The sequence below is a fragment of the Triturus cristatus genome, chromosome 11 (genome assembly GCF_964204655.1).
Source record: "Triturus cristatus chromosome 11, aTriCri1.1, whole genome shotgun sequence".
Classification (NCBI taxonomy): Eukaryota; Metazoa; Chordata; class Amphibia; order Caudata; family Salamandridae; genus Triturus; species Triturus cristatus.
The window spans coordinates 795,850,484-795,874,057 of record NC_140594.1 but is presented as its reverse complement, the minus strand read 5'-3'; the positions used below and the strand labels follow the sequence as shown (position 1 = coordinate 795,874,057).

Sequence of the window (23,574 nt, the reverse complement as noted above, 5' to 3'; positions counted from 1 at the left end):
CAACGACGACGATACCATCAAGACCATGAACACCATTCACTCCGGCTCACCATCCGACCCTTGCCCTCACCACATCTTCAACAAAGCCAACCGCATCATCACTCCCCAACTCCAGAAGATCATCAACAGCTCCTTTGAGACCGCCACATTCCCGGAAAGCTGGAAGCACGCCGAGGTCAACGCACTACTCAAGAAACCCAGAGCGGACCCAAAGGACCTCAAGAACTTCCGGCCCATCTCCCTGCTCCCATTCTCAGTGAAGGTCATCGAAAAGATCATCAACAAGCAACTGTCCCACTTCCTCGAGGAGAACAACATCCTGAACCCGTCCCAATCAGGATTCCGCAGTAAGCATGGCACTGAAACGGCCCTCATCGCTGCCACCGATGACTTCAGGACCATGCTGGACAACGGCAAAACCGTGTCCCTCGTCCTCCTGGACCTCTCAGCCGCATTCGACACTGCCTGCCACCACACCCTACGCACACGCCTTCACGACGCAGGTATACGCAACAAATCCTTGGACTGGACCACCTCCTTCCTCACCGACAGAACCCAGAGGGTCTGCCCCATTCTGCTCGGAAGCCACCAAGATCATCTGCGGCGTGCCCCAAGGATCATCCCTCATCCCCCCCTTGTTCAACCTCTACATGGCTCCACTCACCAACATCATCTGCTTGCACAACCTCAACATCTTCTCATATGCCGACAACACCCAGCTGATCCTCTCACTCACCAAGGACCCCGCCACCGCCAAAACAAACCTCCAAAAAGGAATGAAGGCCGTCGCCGACTGGATGGAGAACAGTCACCTGAAACTGAACTCAGACAAGATGGAGGTCCTAATCCTCGGCTTCTCCCTCGTCTGCCTGGGACGACTCCTGGTGGCCGCCGTGCTGGGAACCGCACCGACGCCCACCGACCACACACGCAACCTGGGATTCATCCTGGACTCTTCACTCTCAATGACACAACAAGTCGACGCTGTCTCCTTCTCCTGCTTCATCACCCTCAGCATGCTTCGCAAGATCTACAGATGGATCCCCAAAGATACCAGAAAGACAGCCACCCACGACCTCGTCAGCAGCATACTGGACTACGGCAACGCCCTCTACGCTGGAACCACGGCCAAACTCCAGAAAAGACTGCAACATATACAGAACGCCTCCGCACGCCTCGTTCTCCGCATCCCCCGCCACTCCCACATCACTGCCCACCTGAAGGACCTGCACTGGCTCCCCATCAACAAGAGGATCACCTTCAAGCTCCTCACCCACGCTCACAAAGCACTCCACAACGCTGGAACAGCATACCTCAACAATCGTCTCGCCTTCTACTCCCCAAACCGCCAGCTTTGCTCCGCCGACCTCGCCACTGTCCCACGCATACACAGAACCACCACCGGCGGTAGATCCTTCACCTACCTCACTGCCAAGATGTGGAACACCCTCCTCACCCACCTATGTCAGATCCAGGACCTGCTGACCTTCAGGAAAAACCTTAAGACCTGGCTGTTCGAGCAGTAGCTGCCAACCCCACCCCCCCTCAGCGCCTTGAGACCCTCACGGGTGAGTAGTGCGCTATACAAATGGTTGATTGATTGATTGATTGATTGATTCTACATCACACCCAATGCTTGGAACAACCTGCTCCTGCACAGTGTTTGAATTATGCAAGAAACTGAAGACATGGCTCTTCACCTAGTTTCGCCCTGGCTCATCCCATGCTACTCCTGCTTTTCAGTGCCAGGAACTCTCCCGGGTGACTTGTGTGTTCTGCCCATGACATAACATAACATTTGTTACTCAATAGGAGTATTTAAGCTAATTAATACTTGTGCACATTAAGACTCATTAATACAAGGGCCACTAAATCTCCTTAATGCAGTTGCCATTCTTATTTGCATGGCCCCATTGATATTCACTACTGTATGGAGCCATTAGGGTTCATGAATACCTGTTTTTATTATGAGAGCATACTCTTGTTGCATTTACAATTATTGGGCAACCATAGGTCTTGATGGTTCCTGCTTTTTCTACACTTTTAAACTTCTATAGTTTTATCTCCAAGTGTTAGATAGTTGCACATAACTCGGAGCATATCATGATGCAAATGCATTCCTTCCATATTTTTTTTTTACTTGCCAGTACTCTGGAACCATTCTGTGCCAATAACTCCATATGAGTTTTTTTATGCCAGTGAATACCTTTTTCTTGTGAATACTATGAAATAAATAAAATAAATAAATAAATAAAATTGTCATGCGAACCTGCCTGAAGTGTTCTCATTTACGACTCAATGCAAATCACAAATTCACACAAAATATGGGTACTTAGTATGGTTTCTGTAGCTTTAAAGAGAACTATGTGTATTTGGTGAGTAAAAATAACTACATTACTCAGCACACCGTTAATGCACGTTTTTTAGTGTCTTAGTCTATTAAGCCTTATTACTTCCTGAGGCTATTGTTTATCGTATGCCTGGGGCTAATACTGATGCCATTTTAATGACTGGTCAATTTATCACTCATTGCAGGCTAGGCTGATTGAGTCTCATTACTGTCTGACAAGTTAAATGTTCATTGATGTCAGTTACTGCAATTGGACTTTAATGTTCACAACCAACTGTTCTTTTTCTGGGTCACATATATTAAGACACAACTGATCCTCACTGTTTTTTTGTCATCCTTATTGTGTAATGAATTACAGGAGCAAAGTGTCATTGATGGGCATTAAAGTCTGGGGCATCCAGGCGTATTAATGTGCTTGGCCATTAAGTGTAACTCTTAAAGGGGGAAACCTATTCTCATTAAGGCCAGTGTCCGTTGAAGGTATGGAACTGTAGTTTGCACTTTGAAAATAACACCATTTTCAAGCTGTTTTTTTAGTTAAGGCTGATGGAAGGTACCTCCAATACAAAACCTCAATGGACAGGAAATGAACCAATCACGGATAATCTTACTCTTGCTCTATTATGACGATTTTAGAAAGAGGATCGAAGACTTTACCTGGAGAATGTGAGCGAGTATCTGACCAAGTGTGAGAGCGGTAATACTGAGTCGATGATAAAAATATTAAAGTCTTGCATGCAAATATTGATTTTTTCCATTGCGTTTTGAGAAACTTACAGGCTGATGTATGAATGCAGAGTTATTTTATTTTAAAATAACAAAGCTGGTCTTTAAGGAATTTTGGGATGGGACTATGCCCTGAATGCTAAACAGGCAGGTACCCATGCCTTGAGTGACTCTATTGTAAGTTAAACTGGTATCCTAACTACTTGCTGGCCCGGCTGACATACTTATCTAGCAAACGCGCTTAGACTTATGCCGGTCTGTGGCCAGTCCCTGGTTCAGGACCTAGTTACTGACCTGGAGTGTTGCACCAAGCATGCCATCACATAGGACTATTGTCCTTTTCATGCATTGTTCAAATGAGATGGTGGTGGAATGCCAACATGACCATTTTTGTAGATAACACTGATCAGATCTTTTTTCTGAATTAGACGAAGAACAGACTATGGGCGCCACTCATGTAAATTTCCACCTAGCTGTGACACCCAGATCCCTCTGGTGACATGCCCTTTGCATGGCGAGTGTGTATCTATAAGGTGTGGATGGTAGCATGATTCCATGTTGTGAAAAAGTCTGATTGCCTGGACCAGCCCGGTCCATTTTAAGTTGCCCCTGCTCTGATTTGGCACAAAATGGAGGATAGAATACATCTTCTCTCGACTCTGGAAATATATTGCCTGCGTTCCTGGAGCTGAAGGGATGACCACCGAACACTGATGAGAGGGAGGATAAAGGCATAGCTACTACTAATATTTCTATGAAGTCCTTTTAGCAGGGAATTGCTGATTAGTCTTGCTTGATCACTACCATGTTGTTGATGGCAGTGGAGATTCTTTTATTTAGCATATTCTGTTGTTAATGTTAAAGAAGTTTCTAGGCAGGGCCTTCAAGGGTAAATACGTTTTTAGGCAGGGCCTTCCATTTTGTTTTTCCATATTTTCTGCTTCAGGAAGGCCATGAGAGCCAGGTGCAGAGTCTACACACTTTATTGTGCCTATGTTTTGGATAATCCTGAATAGGGCTAACCTCATCACTTCCTGTCATCACCTTGCACACAATCTGTTCCTGTGCATCAGCCAGACATTTTGTTTTGAATGGATATCATCTCAGATAGGCTCCTGGACTTGAGAGAAAAGTTCAACTCCCTTGTCTGGAAAATTAGTGCTAGAAATGGGAGCCTCCAGTTGGCAGCGGCTGGCGCCGGTGTCAAATAGTGACCCTTCTTCCTAAGTCAGAGTAAGGGGGCTACATGCTTTGATAACCCCTGCTCAACCCTGTGGTAACGTAGCACGAGCAGACAGGCCTATCTCAGAGGCAGTGTGTGAAGCAGTTATGACCATACACAATAACGCTGGAAAGACGCTACAAAACGGACACCACAAGCAAGTATAGAAAAATAGTTATCTTTTTATAGTTAAGCACAAAACGGAGAAATGCTCAAAGAACCACAATGCACATAATTACAGATCCATTCAGGGCGATGGAAGCACTCGTGCGTGCAGGGTGGAACAAGCTTAGTTCGAGATCGGAGCATAGGTGGCCCAGTGATGCACAATGTACCTGGGATATAAAGGGGGCACAGCGCACAGCTTCACAGGTAAGGTGGGGGATGACAGGCGGACTCTCAGCGGCCACAGCTCCTCGGCTGCAGCGGTCCGTGGCATGCACTCACACTAATCCTAGGATGGGGTTAGAAGGCGGCGTCCAGCAGCACACACAGAAGATGGCAAGGTTTGTGACATAGGGGCTAGCTTGGGCACTCAGCGGCACAGCTCTTCAGCTGCAACGGCCCGCGATAGCAATAGTGATGGTTTCTGTAGCAAAACAATGGTGGGCACTCAGTGGCACAGCTCCTCAGCAGTGGCGGCCCAAAATAGCAGTGGTGACGACTCTCGCAGCAAAGCCAATGCGGGCCTACAGCGGCACAGCTCTTCGGCTGCAGCGGCCCGCAATAGCGATAGCACTGATTCTCGTAGTATCCTCGTGGTAGGACCAATGCGGGCACTCAGCGGCACAACTCTTCAGCAGCAGCTGCCTACACTAGCGATAGCAATAGTTTTCGTAGCAAGGCAGATGCGGGCACTCAGCGGAGCAGTTCCTCAGCTGCAGCAGCCCACAACGGCGACAACAATGGATTCCATAGCAAGGCAAAGGCGGTCACTCAGCGGCACAGCTCTTCTGCTGTAGCGGCACACAATGGCGATAGCAATGGTTTCCGTAGCAAGACAGATGTGGGCACTCAGCAGCACAGCTCCTCAGCTGCAGCGGCCCACAATGGCAATAACAATAGTTTCCGTAGCAAGTCAAATGAGGGCGCTCAGCGGCACAGCTCTTCTGCTGTAGCGGCCCACAATGGCAATAGCAATAGTTTCCGTAGCAAGTAAAATGCAGCGTTCCCCGCAGTAGAGCTAGAGACCCTGGGTTTCTCGACAGAGGCCTCAGCTGCAAGTAGGATTCCCTTCAAGAGGAATCCGGGCTGCTGATGAATGAACGAAGTCTAATGTCCCTGAGACTTCGGCAGGAGGCAAGCTCAAATCAGGCCTTGGGTAGTTGCTTCAGTAGATGAATGAAAGTTTCAAAGTCCTTTCCTCTTGTGACGCGGACAGAGGTTCGTCTTCGCATCCCAAAGTTACACACCACGAAGGGGTTTCAGCTCAGATATTTATACCCCAAAAGTCTGTGTTCTTGAGAAAGTCACAAATCATTTGACCCGGCCAGAACCAGTTTGGTGTCGACTTGGGTCACTTTATTTACGAGGCAGCATCCTCCCTTTCAAGGAGAGGGGGCACACCATCAGATGCCCAGTGGGAGGTGGAGCCATCATTTACCTTGCCAGGCACAGCCCTGCTCAGATCAAAGGGGTCACCCCTCCCCATACTTCAACGGCAGATTCCTCCATTCGACCCAGGTCTCCATCAGCCTGCCATGGCCCTCTAAACCAGATGGCCAAGACATATACCAAGATAACACACAGAAAGGTTTAGACAAAAAGATACCTGCATTCCAAAAGCGGTAGTTGCACACTCGGAATATAAAGACAATCACCGCTACCAGATGCACGTTAATATTTGAAGCTCAAGCATACAAAATTCGACTTTCCTAACATGTTCCTTGGCACTACTAAGACTATACTAGTTCATACAGTTAATTTATAATAAGGAGCATTCGCGCTGTGTCACAGAATGGCAGTGGCACTGCACCCAGAGCGTCTAACGCCAGCAACCACGAAGGAGCCAGAAAGTGACAAAAAATAGAAGGGAGACCTACGCCAATGGTGCCAGGTCTAACACGCGTCCCCTCCAGCTGAAATGTGGGGGGAGAACCACCCATCCCCTGGGAGTTCTCATCACTGAGGCAGAAAAATCTGGACAGACCGTCAACATTGGCCTGCTCTGTACCAGGGTGGTGTTCCACGGTAAAGTCCATACCCTGAGGAGAAATGGACCACCTCAACAACTTTGGATTCTCCCCCCTCATCTGCATCAACCACCTGAGGGGCCTGTGGTCTGTCTGAACCCGGAAGTGAGTCCCAAACAGGTATGGTCTCAGCTTCTTCAGTGCCCAGACCACAGCAAATGCCTCACACTCAATTGCACTCCACCTCTGTTCCCGTGGGAGCAACCTTCTGCTAATGAAGGCCACAGGTTGGTCTAAGCCTTCCTCACTGACCTATGACAGAACGGCGCCCACACCATGCTTGGAAGCGTCCGTCTGGACAACAAATTCCTTTGAAAAGTTGGGCGCCCGAAATACTGGTGTGGTGCACATGGCATTCTTCAGGGTATCAAAAGCTTTCTGACAGATGTCAGTCCAGTTCACAATCTTTGGCTGCTTTTTATAAGTCAGCTCAGTCAAGGGTGCAACAATGTTGCCATACCCCTTGATAAACCTCCTGTAATAACCTGTTATCCCTAAAAGGGCACTCACCTGTTTCTGGGGGGCTGGGGGCTCCCAAGCCATGATGGTTTCATTCTTGGGTTGTAGGGGTGCCACCTGGCCGCTCCCCACCGGGTGTCCTAAGTACACCACAGAACCCTCCCCAATCTGTCACTTGCTTGCCTTGATTGTGAGGCCTGCCTTTCGCAGTGCCATCAATGCTTCCCAGAGGTGGTGCAGGTGGTCCTACCATGAGGCGGACTCTCAGCGGCCAGAGCTCCTCGGCTGCAGCGGTCCACGGCGTGCACTCACACTAATCCTAGGACGGGGTTAGAAGGCGGCACCCAGCGGCACACACAGAAGATGGCAAGGTTCGTGATGTAGGGGCTAGCATGGGCACTCAGCGGCACAGTTCTTCAGCTGCAGCAGCCCGCGACAGCAATAGCGATGGTTTCTGTAGCAAAACAAGGGTGGGCACTCAGCAGCACAGCTCCTCAGCAGCGGGGGCCCAAAATAGCAGTGGTGACGACTCTCGTAGCAAAGCCAATGCGGGCCTACAGCGGCACAGCTCCTCTGCTGCAGCGGCCCGCAATAGCGATAGCACTGATTCTCGTAATATCCTCGTGGTAGGACCAATGTGGGCACTCGGCGGCACAACTCTTCAGTGCCAGCGGCCCACACTAACGATAGCAATAGTTTTCGTAGCAAGGCCAAGGCGGGCACTCAACGGCACAGCTCCTCAGCTGCAGCGGCCCACAATGGCGATAGGAATGGTTTTCGTAGCAAGACAGATGCGGGCACTCAGCGGCGCAGCTCCTCAGCTACAGCAGCCCACAACGGCGACAACAATGGGTTCCGTAGGCAAGGCAAAGGCGGGCACTCAGCAGCACAGCTCTTCTGCTGTAGTGGCCCACAATGGCGATAGCAATGGTTTCCGTAGCAAGACAGATGCGGGCACTCAGCAGCACAGCTCCTCAGCTGCAGTGGCCCAAAATGGCGATAGCAATAGTTTCCATAGCAAGTCAAATGCGAGCACTCAGCGGCACAGCTCTTGGCGATAGCATTAGCAATAGTATCCGTAGCAAGTCAAATGCGGCGTTCCCCGCAGTAGGACTAGAGACCCTGGATTTCTCGACAGAGGCCTCACCTGCAAGTAGGATTCCCTTCAAGAGGAATCCGGGTTGCTGACGAATGAAGTCTAATGTCCCTGAGACTTCGGCCAGAGGCAAGCTCAAATCAGGCCCTTGGGTAGTTGCTTCAGTAGATGGATGAAAGTTTCAAAGTCCTTTCCCTCTTGTTACGTGGACAGAGGTTCGTCTTCGCATCCCGAAGTTACACACCACAAAGGGGTTTCAGATCAGATCTTTATACCCCAAAAGTCTTTGTTCTTGAGAAAGTCACAAATCACTTGACCCGGCCAGAACCAGTTTGGTGTTGACTTGGGACACTTTATTTACGAGGCGGCATCCTCCCTTTCAGGGAGAGGGGGCCCACCATCAGTCTCCCAGTGGGAAGTGGAGCCATCATTCACCTTGCCAGGCACAGCCCTGCTCAGATCAAAGGGGTCACCCCTCCCCATACTTCAACAGCATATTCCTCCATTCTACCCAGGTCGGCCTCAGCCTGCTCTGGCCCTCTAAACCAGATGGCCAATACACATACCAATAAAACACACAGGAAGGTTTAGACAAAAAGATACCTGCTTTCCAAAAGCGGTAGTTGCACACTCGGAATATAAAGACAATCACCACTACCAGATGCACGTTAATATTTGAAGCTCAAGCATACCAAATTCGACTTTCCTAACATGGTCCTGGGCACTACTAAGACTATACTAGTGCATACATTTATAATAAGGAGCATTCGCGCTGTGTCACTGAATGGCAGTGACACAACGCCCAGAGCGTCTAACGACAGCAACCACAGAGGAGACAAAAAGTGACAAAAAATAGAAGGGAGACCTTCGCCAATGGTGCCAGGTCTAACAATTAGTATGAAAGTAGGACTCAAACCATCCCACATTAATCAAATTCCATGTTCTTCTTGATCAAGAAAAGGAGTGTCCTGCTGAGTGCTTGAAATCTGCTTTGATCCCGGGCTGGTGTCTGGATTACAGCAGAAGTGAGAGGACCTCACTTAAAGTCTGTGCAACTTGCTAGAGAAGCTGCGGATCTGCCTAACTCCTAGAAGCCCGCGTGCATACTCAGAGAGGGAATGACAGCTGTAGGAAGGTAGGATCCTTCGGCATGTGTACCCCTACTTTTTGCCTGGTGCTAAGCTGGTTTTTGACTAGTCTGACTGGGATCCTGCTAATCAGAACCCCAGTCTATTTGCTTTCTATCTAAACCGTTATGTTATGTACTTAGGTACACCCCAGATTGGATACTGGTTTAAAGCGATACCCAAGGGGATGATGGACGGAGCGTTAGAGCAAATCAAACACTCACCCCCAGTCAACTGATCTGGGTTTAAGCCATCATCATTCTTTAGCTCACTCCACCACCCCAGTTCAGACATGGCCATATGCAAATCAGTCTGACCCTGTGCCTCATGGGAACAGTCCAGCCCGAACTGCCAAGCCATGTCTTCCCTGGACCGGAAACAAACATCCTGGGATCGGTTTCGGGCTCATAACCCTTTGTCAGCCAGGCTATCTTGAATCCAGTGGCAAAGTGAGCAAGGGACCCACATCTGGGCATACCCTGCCGACTTAGGGCGAACAAAGCGATACCAAAGGGGATGATGGACGGAGCGTTAGAGCAAATCAAACACTCACCCCCAGTCAACTGATCTGGGTTTAATTCATCATCATTCTTTAGCTCACTCCACCACCCCAGTTCAGACATGGCCATATGCAAATCAGTCTGACCCTGTGCCTCATGGGAACAGTCCAGCCCGAACTGCCAAGCCATGTCTTCCCTGGACCGGCAACAAGCATCCTGGGACCGGTTTCGGGTTCATAACCCTCGTCAGCCAGGCTATCTTGAATCCAGTGGCAAAGTGAGCAAGGGACCCACGTCTGGGCATACTGGGGTACCCTTGTCAGTCCCTAGTATATGGTACCCATGTACCCAGGGCATAGCTACACAGAGGCCTCTCATGGGCTGAAGCATGTATTACGCCACCCATGAGAGACCTTTCAAAATGGAACTACAGGCCTGCCATTGCAGCCTGTGTAAGTTAGTGCATGCACCCTTTACTTAAGAAATAGGTTCACTATATCTAAGGGTCACTGCACTTAAAATCTATAAGTCACCCCTATAGCAGGCCTTTACAATCCTGAAGGCAGGGTGCTTGGCTCTAAGTGAGAGGATGCCCCTGCATGAGCAGGACACCCCTGCAACCTACGGAGTCCATTCTCCCAAGTTGTCAGTGAAGCAGCAATATACTAGTATAAAGGGGCATTACCCGACCATCTCAAAAACGTCTGCAACAAACCCTATCGTGTTTGGTGTCAAACATGTTAAATCATACCCCCACACCGGTAACTGGTGTGGGAGGTATGATTCCACCCACCAGGAAGGCCCTTAGTGGGGTTCTCATTGTTCCCGGTACCAGCCTTCTTGCTCCGGACAGCACAAAATGGTTACTACCGACCAGAGACACATTTCTGCCCTCCTGCTGCTCCAGCAGGGGATGTTACACAAAAAGATAATCACAGTGGAAGCATATTTAAAGGAATAAAAAAAGGCATACATTTGTTAGTGATTCGAACAGATTTAAAGACAACACCTATTTTATGCATATATGACCATAATTTAATCGATTATCCAGAGATTCAGTCAAAAGGAAGATCAGCAATTTAAATCAGGGCCAGATACATCACAATGTCAACACATTTAAATACATATAGGTGTAAGATTCGTGATAAGTGCAAGATATTGGGGTAAGTGCAGGACGTTGTGAGGGAGGAAGGTTGCGTAAAATAGGAACATCCACAGTTTGTTGAAGAGCCTAACCTGCCACTTAAATGGCAACAAAACTTAAATCAGACAACACAAAATTAGAAAGCAGTTGTACAATCACTGACAATCTCCTGTGTTGATTGAAGACAGAAGTAAGTCGACGTTTCGACCCCTGTTAGAACCAGCAAATTGGTTTGCTTGGAGTCGGGGTCTTCATCAGGACCAAGGGAATGGGCTTACACCAGCATCAGCAGCATGAATCAAGCTGGAAAATTGGGGGAGGGCCAATTAGTGCTCCCTTGAGCTTTGGACATTTATGGATCCTTGTTTATGCTGATCAATTCAGCCGTCCCTAGACTCACTTACCGAGTGGTGGAATACTACACCTTCTGGAGCACTAATTGGCCCTCCCCCAATTTTCCAGCTTGATTCATGCTGCTGATGCTGGTGTAAGCCCATTCCCTTGGTCCTGATGAAGACCCCGACTCCAAGCAAACCAATTTGCTGGTTCTAACAGGGGTCGAAACGTCGACTTACTTCTGTCTTCAATCAACACAGGAGATTGTCAGTGATTGTACAACTGCTTTCTAATTTTGTGTTGTCTGATTTAAGTTTTGTTGCCATTTAAGTGGCAGGTTAGGCTCTTCAACAAACTGTGGATGTTCCTATTTTACGCAACCTTCCTCCCTCACAACGTCCTGCACTTACCCCAATATCTTGCACTTATCACGAATCTTACACCTATATGTATTTAAATGTGTTGACATTGTGATGTATCTGGCCCTGATTTAAATTGCTGATCTTCCTTTTGACTGAATCTCTGGATAATCGATTAAATTATGGTCATATATGCATAAAATAGGTGTTGTCTTTAAATCTGTTCGAATCACTAACAAATGTATGCCTTTTTTTATTCCTTTAAATATGCTTCCACTGTGATTATCTTTTTGTGTACCTACCTATACCCGAGTCCAGTGGTCTACCGGGTTACCCCATTGATACATAACGCTCCAGCAGGGGAAGGCAGGACAATAGGCATCCTGTCAGAGGGAGGTGTGACCACCTCCCAGGCAGGATTTAGTGTATTAGGACTGGGTGGGTGCAGTTGCCAGAGCCTGTGAGTCTGCATGAGGGGCACATTTGGTGTCCCTGTGAATAGTCCAGTTCAAACCAGTCTTGGGAGCCGTTGGCTCCCTCTCTGGCACAAAACTGGACAAAGCACTTGGGAGTAAACCCCCCCTGTCCAGACCCTCCCCAGGGAGGGTCCCCTGAATCTTTCCTATCCTCTCCCATGGGTAATTAAGGGCTTACCTGGCTGAAGGACCCTAGATTCGTTGTGGGCAAGATTCAGAATTGAAACCACTGCACTTCAACCGTCTAGGCACTCTGGACTTCGTTTGGACCCCACTTCATCTCCTTTCCAGTCTGCTGCATCGTCTGTGCCTGTGCATCCTCCAGGAACCTTCCAAGGCCTGTGAAGTATCAAGGACAACCGAAGTAATCTCCCTTGGAGTGAAGGAGTCACTCTCCTGCATCTGCAGGCATCGCAATGAAGACGACTGGTCTGCAGATCCCAAGCTCCTCTGGACTCCGTGAGCTCTGCAACACAGGTGGTGGTTTTCCTTAGCTCCCGAGGCCTGCTCTCCCCTCTTACCAAGTTTAAGGCCAACAGCCCGAGTGGGGGTTGCAATAACTGAACCCTGGGGTATGCATCACCTTTGCAGTTGCAAAGGCTTGTTGACATCTTTGCAAGAATTTCTCTAGGCTCTAAGTAGCTCTAACCCCAAGCACCTCCTGTGACCAGAATCTTTGGCCACACCATATCTTATGCATCGTGTCCTGCCTCTTTTGGTGAGCTGCTTGAGGTCCTCCCGCAACTCGTGTGCCATTGGCTTGTGGGTCCATATGAGGGTCATCTTTGATTTCCTTGGGCTCCCTTGATTTCTTGGCACCTGCACTGATTCCCCTGCTCGTGGTGAGTCTCCTGGGCCTTGCTGGTCTGAACCGTACACTTTCTTGTCTTCCAGCGTGGGTTGCTTTTGCCAAGGGTTTTTGGTATTCCCTCAGGACACCAACCCCTCAGCTCTCGACTTCCTTCATGGGACAGCTCGTATCCGGCTCCTGGTCATTCTCAGCATTGCCTGGTCCCCACAGCTGCAGAGTCAAGGTCATTGACATCCATCCTGAAGCACCCGACAGCAGTGGGCATCTGTCTACCAAGGCCCTTGTCACCTCCAGGTGAACCAGACTCTGTCCCCTCTGCTTTCAGGTACTCTCCATCAGAAATCCATGTTTGGATTCCACAAGACACTTTCTCCTCTTCCAGCAGAGGCACTGTCCTGAAGTCCTTCATTGGGTTCGACAGCGGTTTCCGACTCCACTTGCACATAGACGTACGTAGCACATGGTCATGTTCACACACTGCATATGCACACCTTGGGGTCCCTATCTACTCACCATGGGTGGTTCCTTGGGGTCCCAGCAATTCTACGTCCTCTCGACATTGTCCTTACTCGAGTTATGGTTCTTATACCACTTTCTTAGTATATGGTTTGGTCCCCCGTGGCTCACTGTGTATTAGTGCTATTTACTGTGATTTCTTTGCTAAAGTATTGTGTGCTTTGTGTCTATCCTCATGTGGGAGATTCTGTAACATACTAGATAGTGTTATATAATAAATACATATTTTTTATAACTACAGTGTGATTCTCTTTTCATTTAATTTATACAGTAAGGTTGCATTCTGGTAAAACAAGTTGCTTTACACTCCTTCAAGACTAATCCTGAAGGCTGCTCTCCACAGCTACCACTTGGATAGCTTTCTAGTGTTGTCTAAGACCTCTTAAATCACCATAAGGGTTGTCTAGACTGGTGCAAGGTGCCCACTTACATTAGTGGACATCATATACCAGGCCAGCCTCTCACAACAGCCTTTGCCCTGCGAGAGGATAGACTGCCAAGAAGGAGAAGTTCAGCTGTGTTCCCAGCGTTTGGAGCACCCAGATGAGTGGACTTGCACTTGAATGCTAACCAGGGTTGACCTGCACTGTTAGCTAGCCAGCCTGTGTGGTTCATGTGGCAAAATGTGTAAAGTATTGCAAACTGAACCAGCAGCTTGCCTTATGGCATTCCTGCCTAGATGTGCAGTGTAACATTTCAAAACAAATGACACCGTCTTAGAGGAGGGTCTTCAGTATGGCCGGAAGGCAGGAACTGTCAAAGATTAGGCCCGACGACAGCGTTTGCCATGCTGTTTGCTCTATTGTTTTATTTGCTTGCAATGTTCTTAAATAACAATGTAATTATTTGAGTACTCATTACCAGCAACGCCTTTGCTTATGTCAATGCATGGCATATGATGGAAATCTCAAGCATGTGACTTCAAGTCCAGCCATGTTGTTGCATTCAATGCATATAATGATACTATATTTTGTGTTAAGGCTAACAATGGCATATGAGCATGATCTTCACACATGATTTTTTCTCTAAACTATGACGGTGATGTACGGACACACGAGACTGCACGTGTGGATTTTCAGACAGCATCTCTTCAGGCAGTGGTACCTTTGGATATGTGCTGCAGATGAAAAGGTGATTGCTAGTATGTATCCACGTGGAGCAGTAATATATTTGAGTATATGTTGCCAATGACAAGTTGATTGTTAATATCTGTCCATGTGGGGCAGTGGTAAATTTGAGTTTATTTTGTCAATGACAAGTTGATTGCTAGTATGTATCCACTTGTGGGCAGTAGTAAATTTTAGTATATGCTGCCAATGACAAGTTGATTGCTCGTGTCTATGTGGGCCAGTAGTAAACGTGAATATGTGCTGCCAGTGACAAGTCGTAATTTAGGGGCTAAAAACGCAATGCTGGCATTTGAGTAGAAAAAGAGAATTTACCGTGTAAAAATGATAAGTCACTAAACGAGGACATTGTTTTTTTCTAAAACTGAAACATGCTATTTAGTGACAAAAGTAGTGAATTTTCAGAACTTGATGAGTTGAAATTTGAATACAAAAAAATTGAATAATTTTCGAAATTAAGTGTTTTTTTCTGATCATGAAAAATTGATGCTTATTGAAAAAATTGGTAGATTTACTATTAATGAAAAGTATATTTGGGAAAATACGGAGCTTTCAGAAAATGACTAGCTGATGCTTCGGGCTTTACAAACAATACAAATTGGTATTTGTGGGCACAAAAGTGTACATTCATGGAATGCTGACTTGATCTTAAGAACAACATTTGTTATTAAAATGTTACATTGATATTTGTAGAGGGGCTGGTTGCATTGTTAACCAACGACAAGCTGGTGTTTTGGACAAAATGTTTTTATTGAAAATGAATAGCTGGTATGTGGGGCCGAAATTAGAGCATTTAAAAAAATACTAAGCTGATAATCATGATCAAAATTTGTGTTGTTCAAATGTGTAGAAAGCTGCTATTTGTGTATTAATATATTCCGGTTTGGTGACAGTTATTGATGTTACGGCATAAAGCCATTTGCATGTTCTGGCTGATGTGTTTGAAAATCTCATTGGGACATTTATAACAGCCTCAAAAGTATGTGAGATGTCAGCAAGAAGGAGGTACAAATGTGTCAATCTATCGTATTTTTTTCCAAAAATGTTTTCGAGAGGCCAGTTTTCCAGGATGTGCATGGTGTGATATGTATGCGCGCCCACAACTTAGTGAATTCACCAGTCACCAATGTTTTTGGCAGGACTTAAAAGAATAAAGTTTCGTACCACAACTCATATTTAGTTTTCAAAAGAACATGCAGTTTGGCAGGATAAGCAGGCAGATGAAAACAGAGGTCCCTATACAGAAGAATTAAACAATGCATACATTGTACAGAGATGAGTGCCGGTATCCAAAGCTCTGCTCACATACTCGCAGCCAGTTGCTATTAAATGTCAACGCGCCCAATGCCTACTCCTGACATAAGGAAAGGCAAATACATACCAACTTACTGGCTGATTTGTACAAAGGGAAACAAGGAAACCTGATTATAAACCAGGACTTCCCTGCTTCAATTGTGTGATCTTAGCCACATATTTTATTTTACCAAAACATTTTTTGTCATTATCGCGCATGAAAGCACCTTCAAATATGTGAGTTCAGGCCACCAGTAGTACATAACTATTACTTTCAAAAGGCATTTCTCAGTGCAGTGCTCTGGCTTGGCTATCCTTGTTAATCTGTTGCCACGCCCCCCTCAAATCCTGATGTGAAAAAAAAGGTCCAGGTTGTCTCAGTAAAGATGGCAAGTGGTTCTATAAATTTTAGCCAACAGCTTGCTCGAGTTGGTCCTTAAAATAACTAAAATGGAACTTCAAATCCCCTGATGAATATTTACGCTGATTAAAGAGCCGGAGGTACTCAGAGTCACACGTAGCATGTGGCAACTTGGCAGAGGTGCTACAGAATTGAACATGTCTATCATTATTCCCGGCACACATAAAAGCTAACTTGCTGATTTAACATGTTCCTAGTTGATCAAGACCCATGGCTTACTAGCCTCAGTAACACAAATAACAAGCATTGGCAAGGTCTTGCCTATGTGAGATCTGTTGGCTTTGTTGGAGTGCAGTGGAGTGGAGTGGTATGGATAGGGGTGGATTGTCATGAAGTGGCATGGAGTTGAAGTGACATTGTGTGGTGTGGAGTGGAGTTGAGTGGCACTGCGTGGCATGGAGTGGCATTGTGTGACTTGGAGTAGAGTGGCATTCTGTAGCATGGAGTGGAATGACATTGTGTGGCATGAAGTGCAGTGGTATTGTGTGGCATCAAGAAGAGTGGAATTGTGCGCCATGGAGTGGAACTGTGAGGTGTAGAGTGGAGAGGAGTGACATTGTGGGGTGAAAACGGGAGTGGCATTGTATAGAGTGGAGAAGAGTGATGTTGTGTGGCATGGAGCAGAGTGGAGTGGCATTAAGTGGAGTGGCATTGAGTGTAGTGGAGTGACAGTGTGTGGTATGGAGTGACATAAGGTGGACTTGTGTAGCATTGTATGGTGGGACTGGCCTGGAGTGGAGTGGAATGGAGTTGAGTTGAGTGGATGGGAGTGGATTGGAATGGAGTGGAGTAGAGAGGTGTGGTACTGAGTCATGTGGAGTGGCGTGAAGAGGAATGGATTGTAAATGGGAGGCATTGTGCATCTTGAAGTGCAGTGGAGTGGTGTGGAATGAAATTGTGTGTCATTGTGTGGTGTGGAGTGGAATTTTATGGCATTGGATGGCATTCTGTGGAGTGGAATGGCACAACATGTGGCGTGGAGTGGAATTGTATGGCATTGTGTGAAGTGGAGCAGAGTGGAGTGGACTTGTGTGCCATTGTGTGGAGTGGAATTCTGTGGTATTCTATGTGGTGTAAAGTGGAGTGGAATTATGTAGCATTGTGTGGTGTGGAGTAGTGTACAGTGGACATTTGTGGTAATGTGTAGAGGGAGTAGTATTGTGTGGCATTTTGTGGCTTGTAGAGGAGTGGATTTGTGTAGCATTCTTTGGCATGGAGTGACATGAAGTGGCATGGAGTAGAGAGGAGTTGAATTGCATGACATGTGGTGTGGAGTGGAATTGTGTGGCATTGTGTGGTGTGAAATGGGGTGTGGTGGAATTGTGTAGTGTGGAGTGTCATGGGATTGTGTGGCATTGTGTGAAGTTGAGTGGCAGGGACTTGTGTTTCATTAAGTGAAGTGGAGGGGAGTGTAGGAGAGTAGGGTCTGCTATCCTATGGTCACCCCAAATGTTTGCTTTTTGCTTCACTGGTTTTTGACATATTGAGGCTGTGGGCCTGCTAATCAGACCCCCAGCCTGCTGTTCTCTCTACTAAATTGACACTATGCACCATAGGTGCATAACCAATTGGAATTGGATCACCCTGTGAGCCCCTGTACCAGTGTACACTGGGTACCCAGGCATTGGTGTATCTAAGGCCTGCCAGGGGCTGAAGCATGTATTATGCCACCCCAGGCCTGGCCTAGCAATTTGACACAACTGGCTGATCACTCAGCTGGGGTAAGTTGGTGTAACCACCTCTTACTTAGGTGTAGTATACCTATACCTAACCTTAAATGGGACACATGGTAACCTATAAGTCACTCCTATGGCAGGCCTTGACAATCCTGAAGTCAGAGTGCTTGGTTCCATGTGAGATGGTGCTCTGGCATGAGCTGAGCCTGTCTGCAGTGGTCGGAACAACTTCCTTCTACCGTTTCCAGATATCGTCATACCATATACTCAGTGCATTATGAACCTCGCGGTTAAATGCTATCTTTGGTTTGGCTTTATCAAAACATGTCGAGTAAGGTGTCATACGAATTGGAATACTAACCCCTCGCCAATTCTGGCGACGGGGTTAGCATTCCACCCTTCTAGAGGGACACGACATGTACAGTACCTGAAACCCGGGTAAAATCAGACATAGCCTCAGCTCCACAAAATGGACGCTGCCACCACAGACACAAGTCTGCCCTCCTGCTGCTGGGAGTCCTTCCAGCTTGGGAGACGTGGACAAAGGGTTTCCTGCCAGGGGAGGTGCGTACACCACCCCAGACAGGATTTTGTGTATTGGTCAGGTAGGGCTTGAATGGAATCAGACATGCCTGAGGCTCACAAGGAGCCTCGGTGCATATGCCAGTTCAAACCGGTCCTGGGGCACACCAGCCCCGGACCTGGGGCGAGCTGGACAAAGGATTGGGGGTGTAACCACCCCCCTTCCTGGTCCCACCCTTAGGGAGGGACCTAGCAGGTAGTCCGGCCCCTAGAATCCGCTTAAAGGTAGGAGCTGTGTCCTAAGACTTCAGACATCCTGGAATCAACTTAACTACAAGAAGAAGACGGGAACTTCGACGCTCTGCTGCATAGAGGACGGAAGGAAATCTCCCCTATGGTCAGGGAGTGACCATCTTGCTAACGCAAGCACCAACCAGCTACTCGACGTCTGCTTTGCCGCCGCCTCCTGCCGGAGACAGAGCCCAGAGCCCAACAAGACCTGGACCTCCAGACCTCTCACAGCCCGATCCACAGTCCCTGCAAAGAAGGAACCCGTGGAGGCACCGAGACACGTGGAGCCAGCCATCTTGAAAGACCCACGACAAGCTGCAAGCGCGACAACGGAGGCTCCCTGCAAGTTGTGCTTTGGGTCCTGAGAAGCCCAACATCCGAGCAGCATCTGCACCAAAGGTGAGTCCTCCAGCATCTCCACGATCTGCGTGGGGCCCCTCTGCACTTTGCATCTTGACGCGCCTGCCCGGTCCCTGGCCCGTTGGCTAGTGGCCATTTTGGCGACCTTGTTTGAAAACTACAATGCTGGTCTGATTGCTCCAGGCTGGCCCCTGCTTCCCTCCAAAGGAGCAGCCCCTCTGACCTTGCTGGTCCGAGTGAACAGCTTTCTTCATTTTTCACGACTTCTGCTTTTGCCAAGGCTTGTTTGCTTCCTTCGAGTCGCCGACAGCGAGAGCCTGCGTGGGACAGCTCATGAACTGACTCCTGGACGTTGTTGACCTTCAGGAACCACGTGGCTGCGGAGACAAGTTACACCTCATCACCTGTTTGCACCAGACATCGCCTAGTACCTACCTGGTGCCACGCCGGTCACTGGCTAGTGACTATGAACACTGTCCCCTCTGCTTTCAGGTCTTCTACAACTCCGATCCACCCTTGGATCCACTGCATCTCTTCTGGACCGACCGCCTGCAGCATCTTTGTCATCAGGCTCCATTGAATCGATAGACGAAACCCGACGCACTTCGAGACCTATGCACCCGCTTCCTGTGGGTGAGGTAAAGCTGGCACTCCGGTGCCCAAGTGTAGAGAAACATCTCTAGTGTCTGTGTTTTAAGTCTTAAGTTCGTAGTCCATCCAGAAGACCCTTCTAGCAGTAACTTTTGAACTTTTACGCTCCCATTGAAAACCTATGGGAGCCCGCGTGTAACTTTCCTCACTGCACACGCGACCCGTGGACCTCCTGGTCACTAACTGAAGTTAGCTCCTTGTGGGCCCAGTGATTCTAGAGGCCCTAGGCCTTTTCCCTTTCCGGTTTGTGGTACTTATACCACTATTTTAGTATATGGTTTGATCGGCCACCAGGGCCTATCCATATAAAGTGCAACTTCTGTATATTGTAATACTTTCTTGTTTAACGATTTGTGCTCCTATGCTCATAAAGAGTCTAGGGGATACTTTGAGTAATAAATACATATATATTTTGAATATATATCTGTGTGGTGTCCTTGCATGGGTATAAAAGGGGGTTACATATGGTAAAACAGCTTGCTTAACACGCATTAACGAGTTTAGCCTCAAAGACTGCTTAGCCTACGCTACCACTAGGGCAGCTAGTCCGAAGAGGTTGACTTACAACCACACCATAAGGGTTGCTTGGCATGGTACAAGGTGGTCACTTTAACTAGTGAACAGCATATACCAGGCCAACTTCTCACAGGGAGTGAACGTGTATGGCACTGTGTGGTATGGAGTGGAGCAGACTTGTATGTCATTCTGTGTTGTATGGCATGGAATTGGATGCCATTGTGGGGTGAGGAGTGGTATGGAGTAAAATGTGTGGAGGGAGTCGAATTGTGTGATACTTTGGGAAGGTAGTAGAGTGCAAATGTGTTGCAATATGTGGCATGGAGTATGGAGTAGAATGGAGTGCAATTGTGGGGTTTGGAGTGGAGCTGAATTGTGTGACAAGTGGTGTGGAGTGGAGAGGAATTAAGTGGCATTCTGTGGCATGGAGTGGAGAAGCATTCTGTGAAATTATGTGTGAAGTGGAGTAAAATTGCTTGACACTGTGAAGTGGAGTGCAATTGTGTGGCATTCTGAGGCATGGAGTGGACTGCATTCTGTAACATTGTGTAGTGTGGAGTCGAGTGCAGTGGATTGGAGTGGAGTGGAGCAGAATATTGGGAAGTGTGGTGTGAAATGGAGCAGCATTGTGTGGCATTGTGCAGCATGGAGTGGAGTGGAATTGTGCAGCACTATGTGGAGTGGAGGGGAGTTGCATTGTGTGGGACTGTGTGGCAATATATGGAGTGAATTTGAATGAACTGGATGGCAATGGAGTGGAGTGCAATTGTGTGGCGTCTAGTGGAGTGGAGTGTATTTGTGTGGCATTGTGTGGAGAAGAGATTAATTGAGTGGTATTGTGTTGCGTGGAATGGAATGGAATTGTGTAGCATTGTATGGAGTGGAGTGGAATTGTTATGTTATGTTATGATATCTGGTGTTTTATTGAGCGCTCAGCTACTCAAGCAGAGTGTCCCAGCGCTGTGTACTGCTGGGGAACCCATCCTGGCTTTCCCTGTGAGATGGTCCCTTACTGGGCATCTCCAAGGTGAAGACCAAGCATCCCCGGCGCTGATGGGGCCGTTAGTGGAGATTAAGCAAGCTATTGCCCAGAGTTGCTGAGTGTGATCCATGATTAGAGTAGGCACCGAGGCGAGAATTATCGAGTCTGCTGACCTTGGCCCAAGACCCTGCCGCATTGGGAATCGAACCCTGGTCCCTGACCGACCTCTGCTTCCGAGTCTGCCGCCGTTAAGCAGTGAGCCACACCACTCCACGAGTGATGCATTGTGTAGAGGGGAGTGGAATTGTGATGCATTGTGAGGTGTGAAGTGGAGTGGAATTGTGTGGCATGGAGTGGCATTCTGTAGTGTGGAGTGCAGTGGTATTGTGTGGCATCAAATGGAGTGGTATTGTGTGCCGTGGAGTAGAACTGTGAGGCGTGTAGTGGAGAGGAGTGACATTGTGTGATGTGAAGTGAAGTGGCATTGTAGAGAGTGGAGAAGAGTGATGTTGTGTGGCATGGGGCAGAGTGGAGTAAAGTGGCATTGCATGGAGTGGCATTGAGTGGAGTGGAGTGGCACTGAGTGTAGTGGAGTGACATTGTGTGGCATGGAGTGACAGGGAGGAATTTTGTAGAATTGTAAGGTGGGACTGGCATGGAGTGGAGTGGAGTGGAATGGAGTTGAGCGGATGGGAGTGGAGTAGAGAGGAGTGGTACTGAGTCACGTGGAGTGGTGTGATGAGGAAAGGATTGCAATTGGAAGGCATTGTGCATCTTGAAGTAGAATGGAGTGTGGTGCAATGGAATTGTGTGTCATTGTGTGGTGTGGAGTAGAGCTAAACTGTAATGCATTGTGTTTTGTGGAGTGGCGTGGGGTGGGGTGGGGTGGAATTGTATGACATTGTGTGAAGTGAACTTGTGTGCCACTGTGTGGATTGGAGTGAAATTCTGTGGCATTCTTTGTAGTGTAAAGTGGAGTGGAATTCTGTGGCAAATTGTGTGGCATGGAGTGCTGTGGGGTGGACATGTGCGGTAATGTGTAGAGGGAGTAGAATTGTGTGGTATTTTGTGGCATGCAGTGGAGTGGATTTATATAGCATTTTGTGGCATGGAGTGACATGAAGTGGCATGGAGTACAGTGGAGTTGAATTGCGTGACATGTGGTGTGGAGTGGAGTAGAATTGTGTGGAGTGAAGTGGGGTGGAGTGGAATTGTGTAGTGTGGAGTGTCATGGAATTATGTGGTATTGTGTGAAGTGGACTGGCATGCAATTGTGTGGCATTAGGTGAAGTGGATGGGAGTTGAGCAGACTTGTGTGGCATTCTGTGTTGTATGGTATGGAATTGGGTGCCATTTTGTGGCTTTGTGTGGTGTGGAGTGGAGTGGAGGGTAGTGGCATTGTGTGGCTTTGTATTGAATGGAGTGGACTGGAATTGTATTACATTGGTGGTGGGAGTGATGTGGTGTTAAGTGGAATAGTGGGGCATTGTGTGGAGTGGAGTGAGTGAGAAGGATTCTGTGGTATGGCATGGAGTAGATAAGAGTGGGGTGGCATTATGTTACATTGAGTGGAGCAGAATTCTGTGCTGTGGAGTGGATTGCATTGAAGTGGAGTGAAGTTGAATTATGTGACATTGTGTTGCATGTAGTGAAATTGTGTGGCATTGTATGGAGCGGAGTGGAATTATGTGGCATTGAGTGTAATGCAATGCAATTGTGTGGCATTATGTGGTGTGGAATGGAGTGGAGTGAAATTGTGTAGCATGGACTGGTGTGATGCGGGATTGTGTAGTATTGTGTATCATTAAGTGGAGTGGAATTGTGTCTTTGTGTGGTATGGAGTGGTGAATTTGTGTGGCATGGAGTGTTATGGAGTGGGATGTATGGCATTGTCTGGAGTGGAGCAGAGTAAAATTCAGTGGCATTGTATGGTTAGGAGTTCTCTCATATCACTTCTCGATTTTACTTTGTATATAGGGGTTATTAGAGTTAAGGCACAGTCTTGAAGACTTACATCCAATGCAATACAGAGCTAACACATTCATAAATTAATGATAACACCAGCTCTCCAGAGGCCAAAAGTTGAGGTTTGCAAAATAGTGGGCATCAGACAAAATTTGGTTAGGAACTTGATGCAGAATCAGGAGAAAAAAGTAGTCTTGTGAAAACAGCTTTTCGAATCTAGCAACACAGAACACAGTTTCCTCCACAGGGATGCTGCCTTGTTAGACTTATGGAATTGGTACAGGTGTTTCAATTAGTATATTTTTGTCAGTGGCTGCATAAAGGAGGAAATACACCTGGGCAGATGTTTTTCATGCTTTAAATAGAGAAGGCCCACAAACAATTAAGTTGGCTGTTTAAAAAAATATATATCTACAGTTCCACTTCCAAGAGGAGATTAACTATGTATTCGACTTA

At 47.5% G+C, this 23,574-nt stretch overlaps 1 protein-coding gene across 1 annotated transcript in view; it reads right to left on the bottom strand.

Annotated features, from left to right (window-relative positions):
* LOC146785455 (calcium-activated potassium channel subunit alpha-1-like) overlaps positions 1-23,574 on the bottom strand; it is a 1,319,298-nt gene that overhangs the window by 770,755 nt on the left and 524,969 nt on the right. Inside the window, exon 17 of the mRNA XM_085633050.1 lies at positions 13,388-13,393. Coding sequence (XP_085489176.1) covers positions 13,388-13,393 — 6 coding nt within the window. The remainder of the gene's footprint in view (positions 1-13,387; positions 13,394-23,574) is intronic.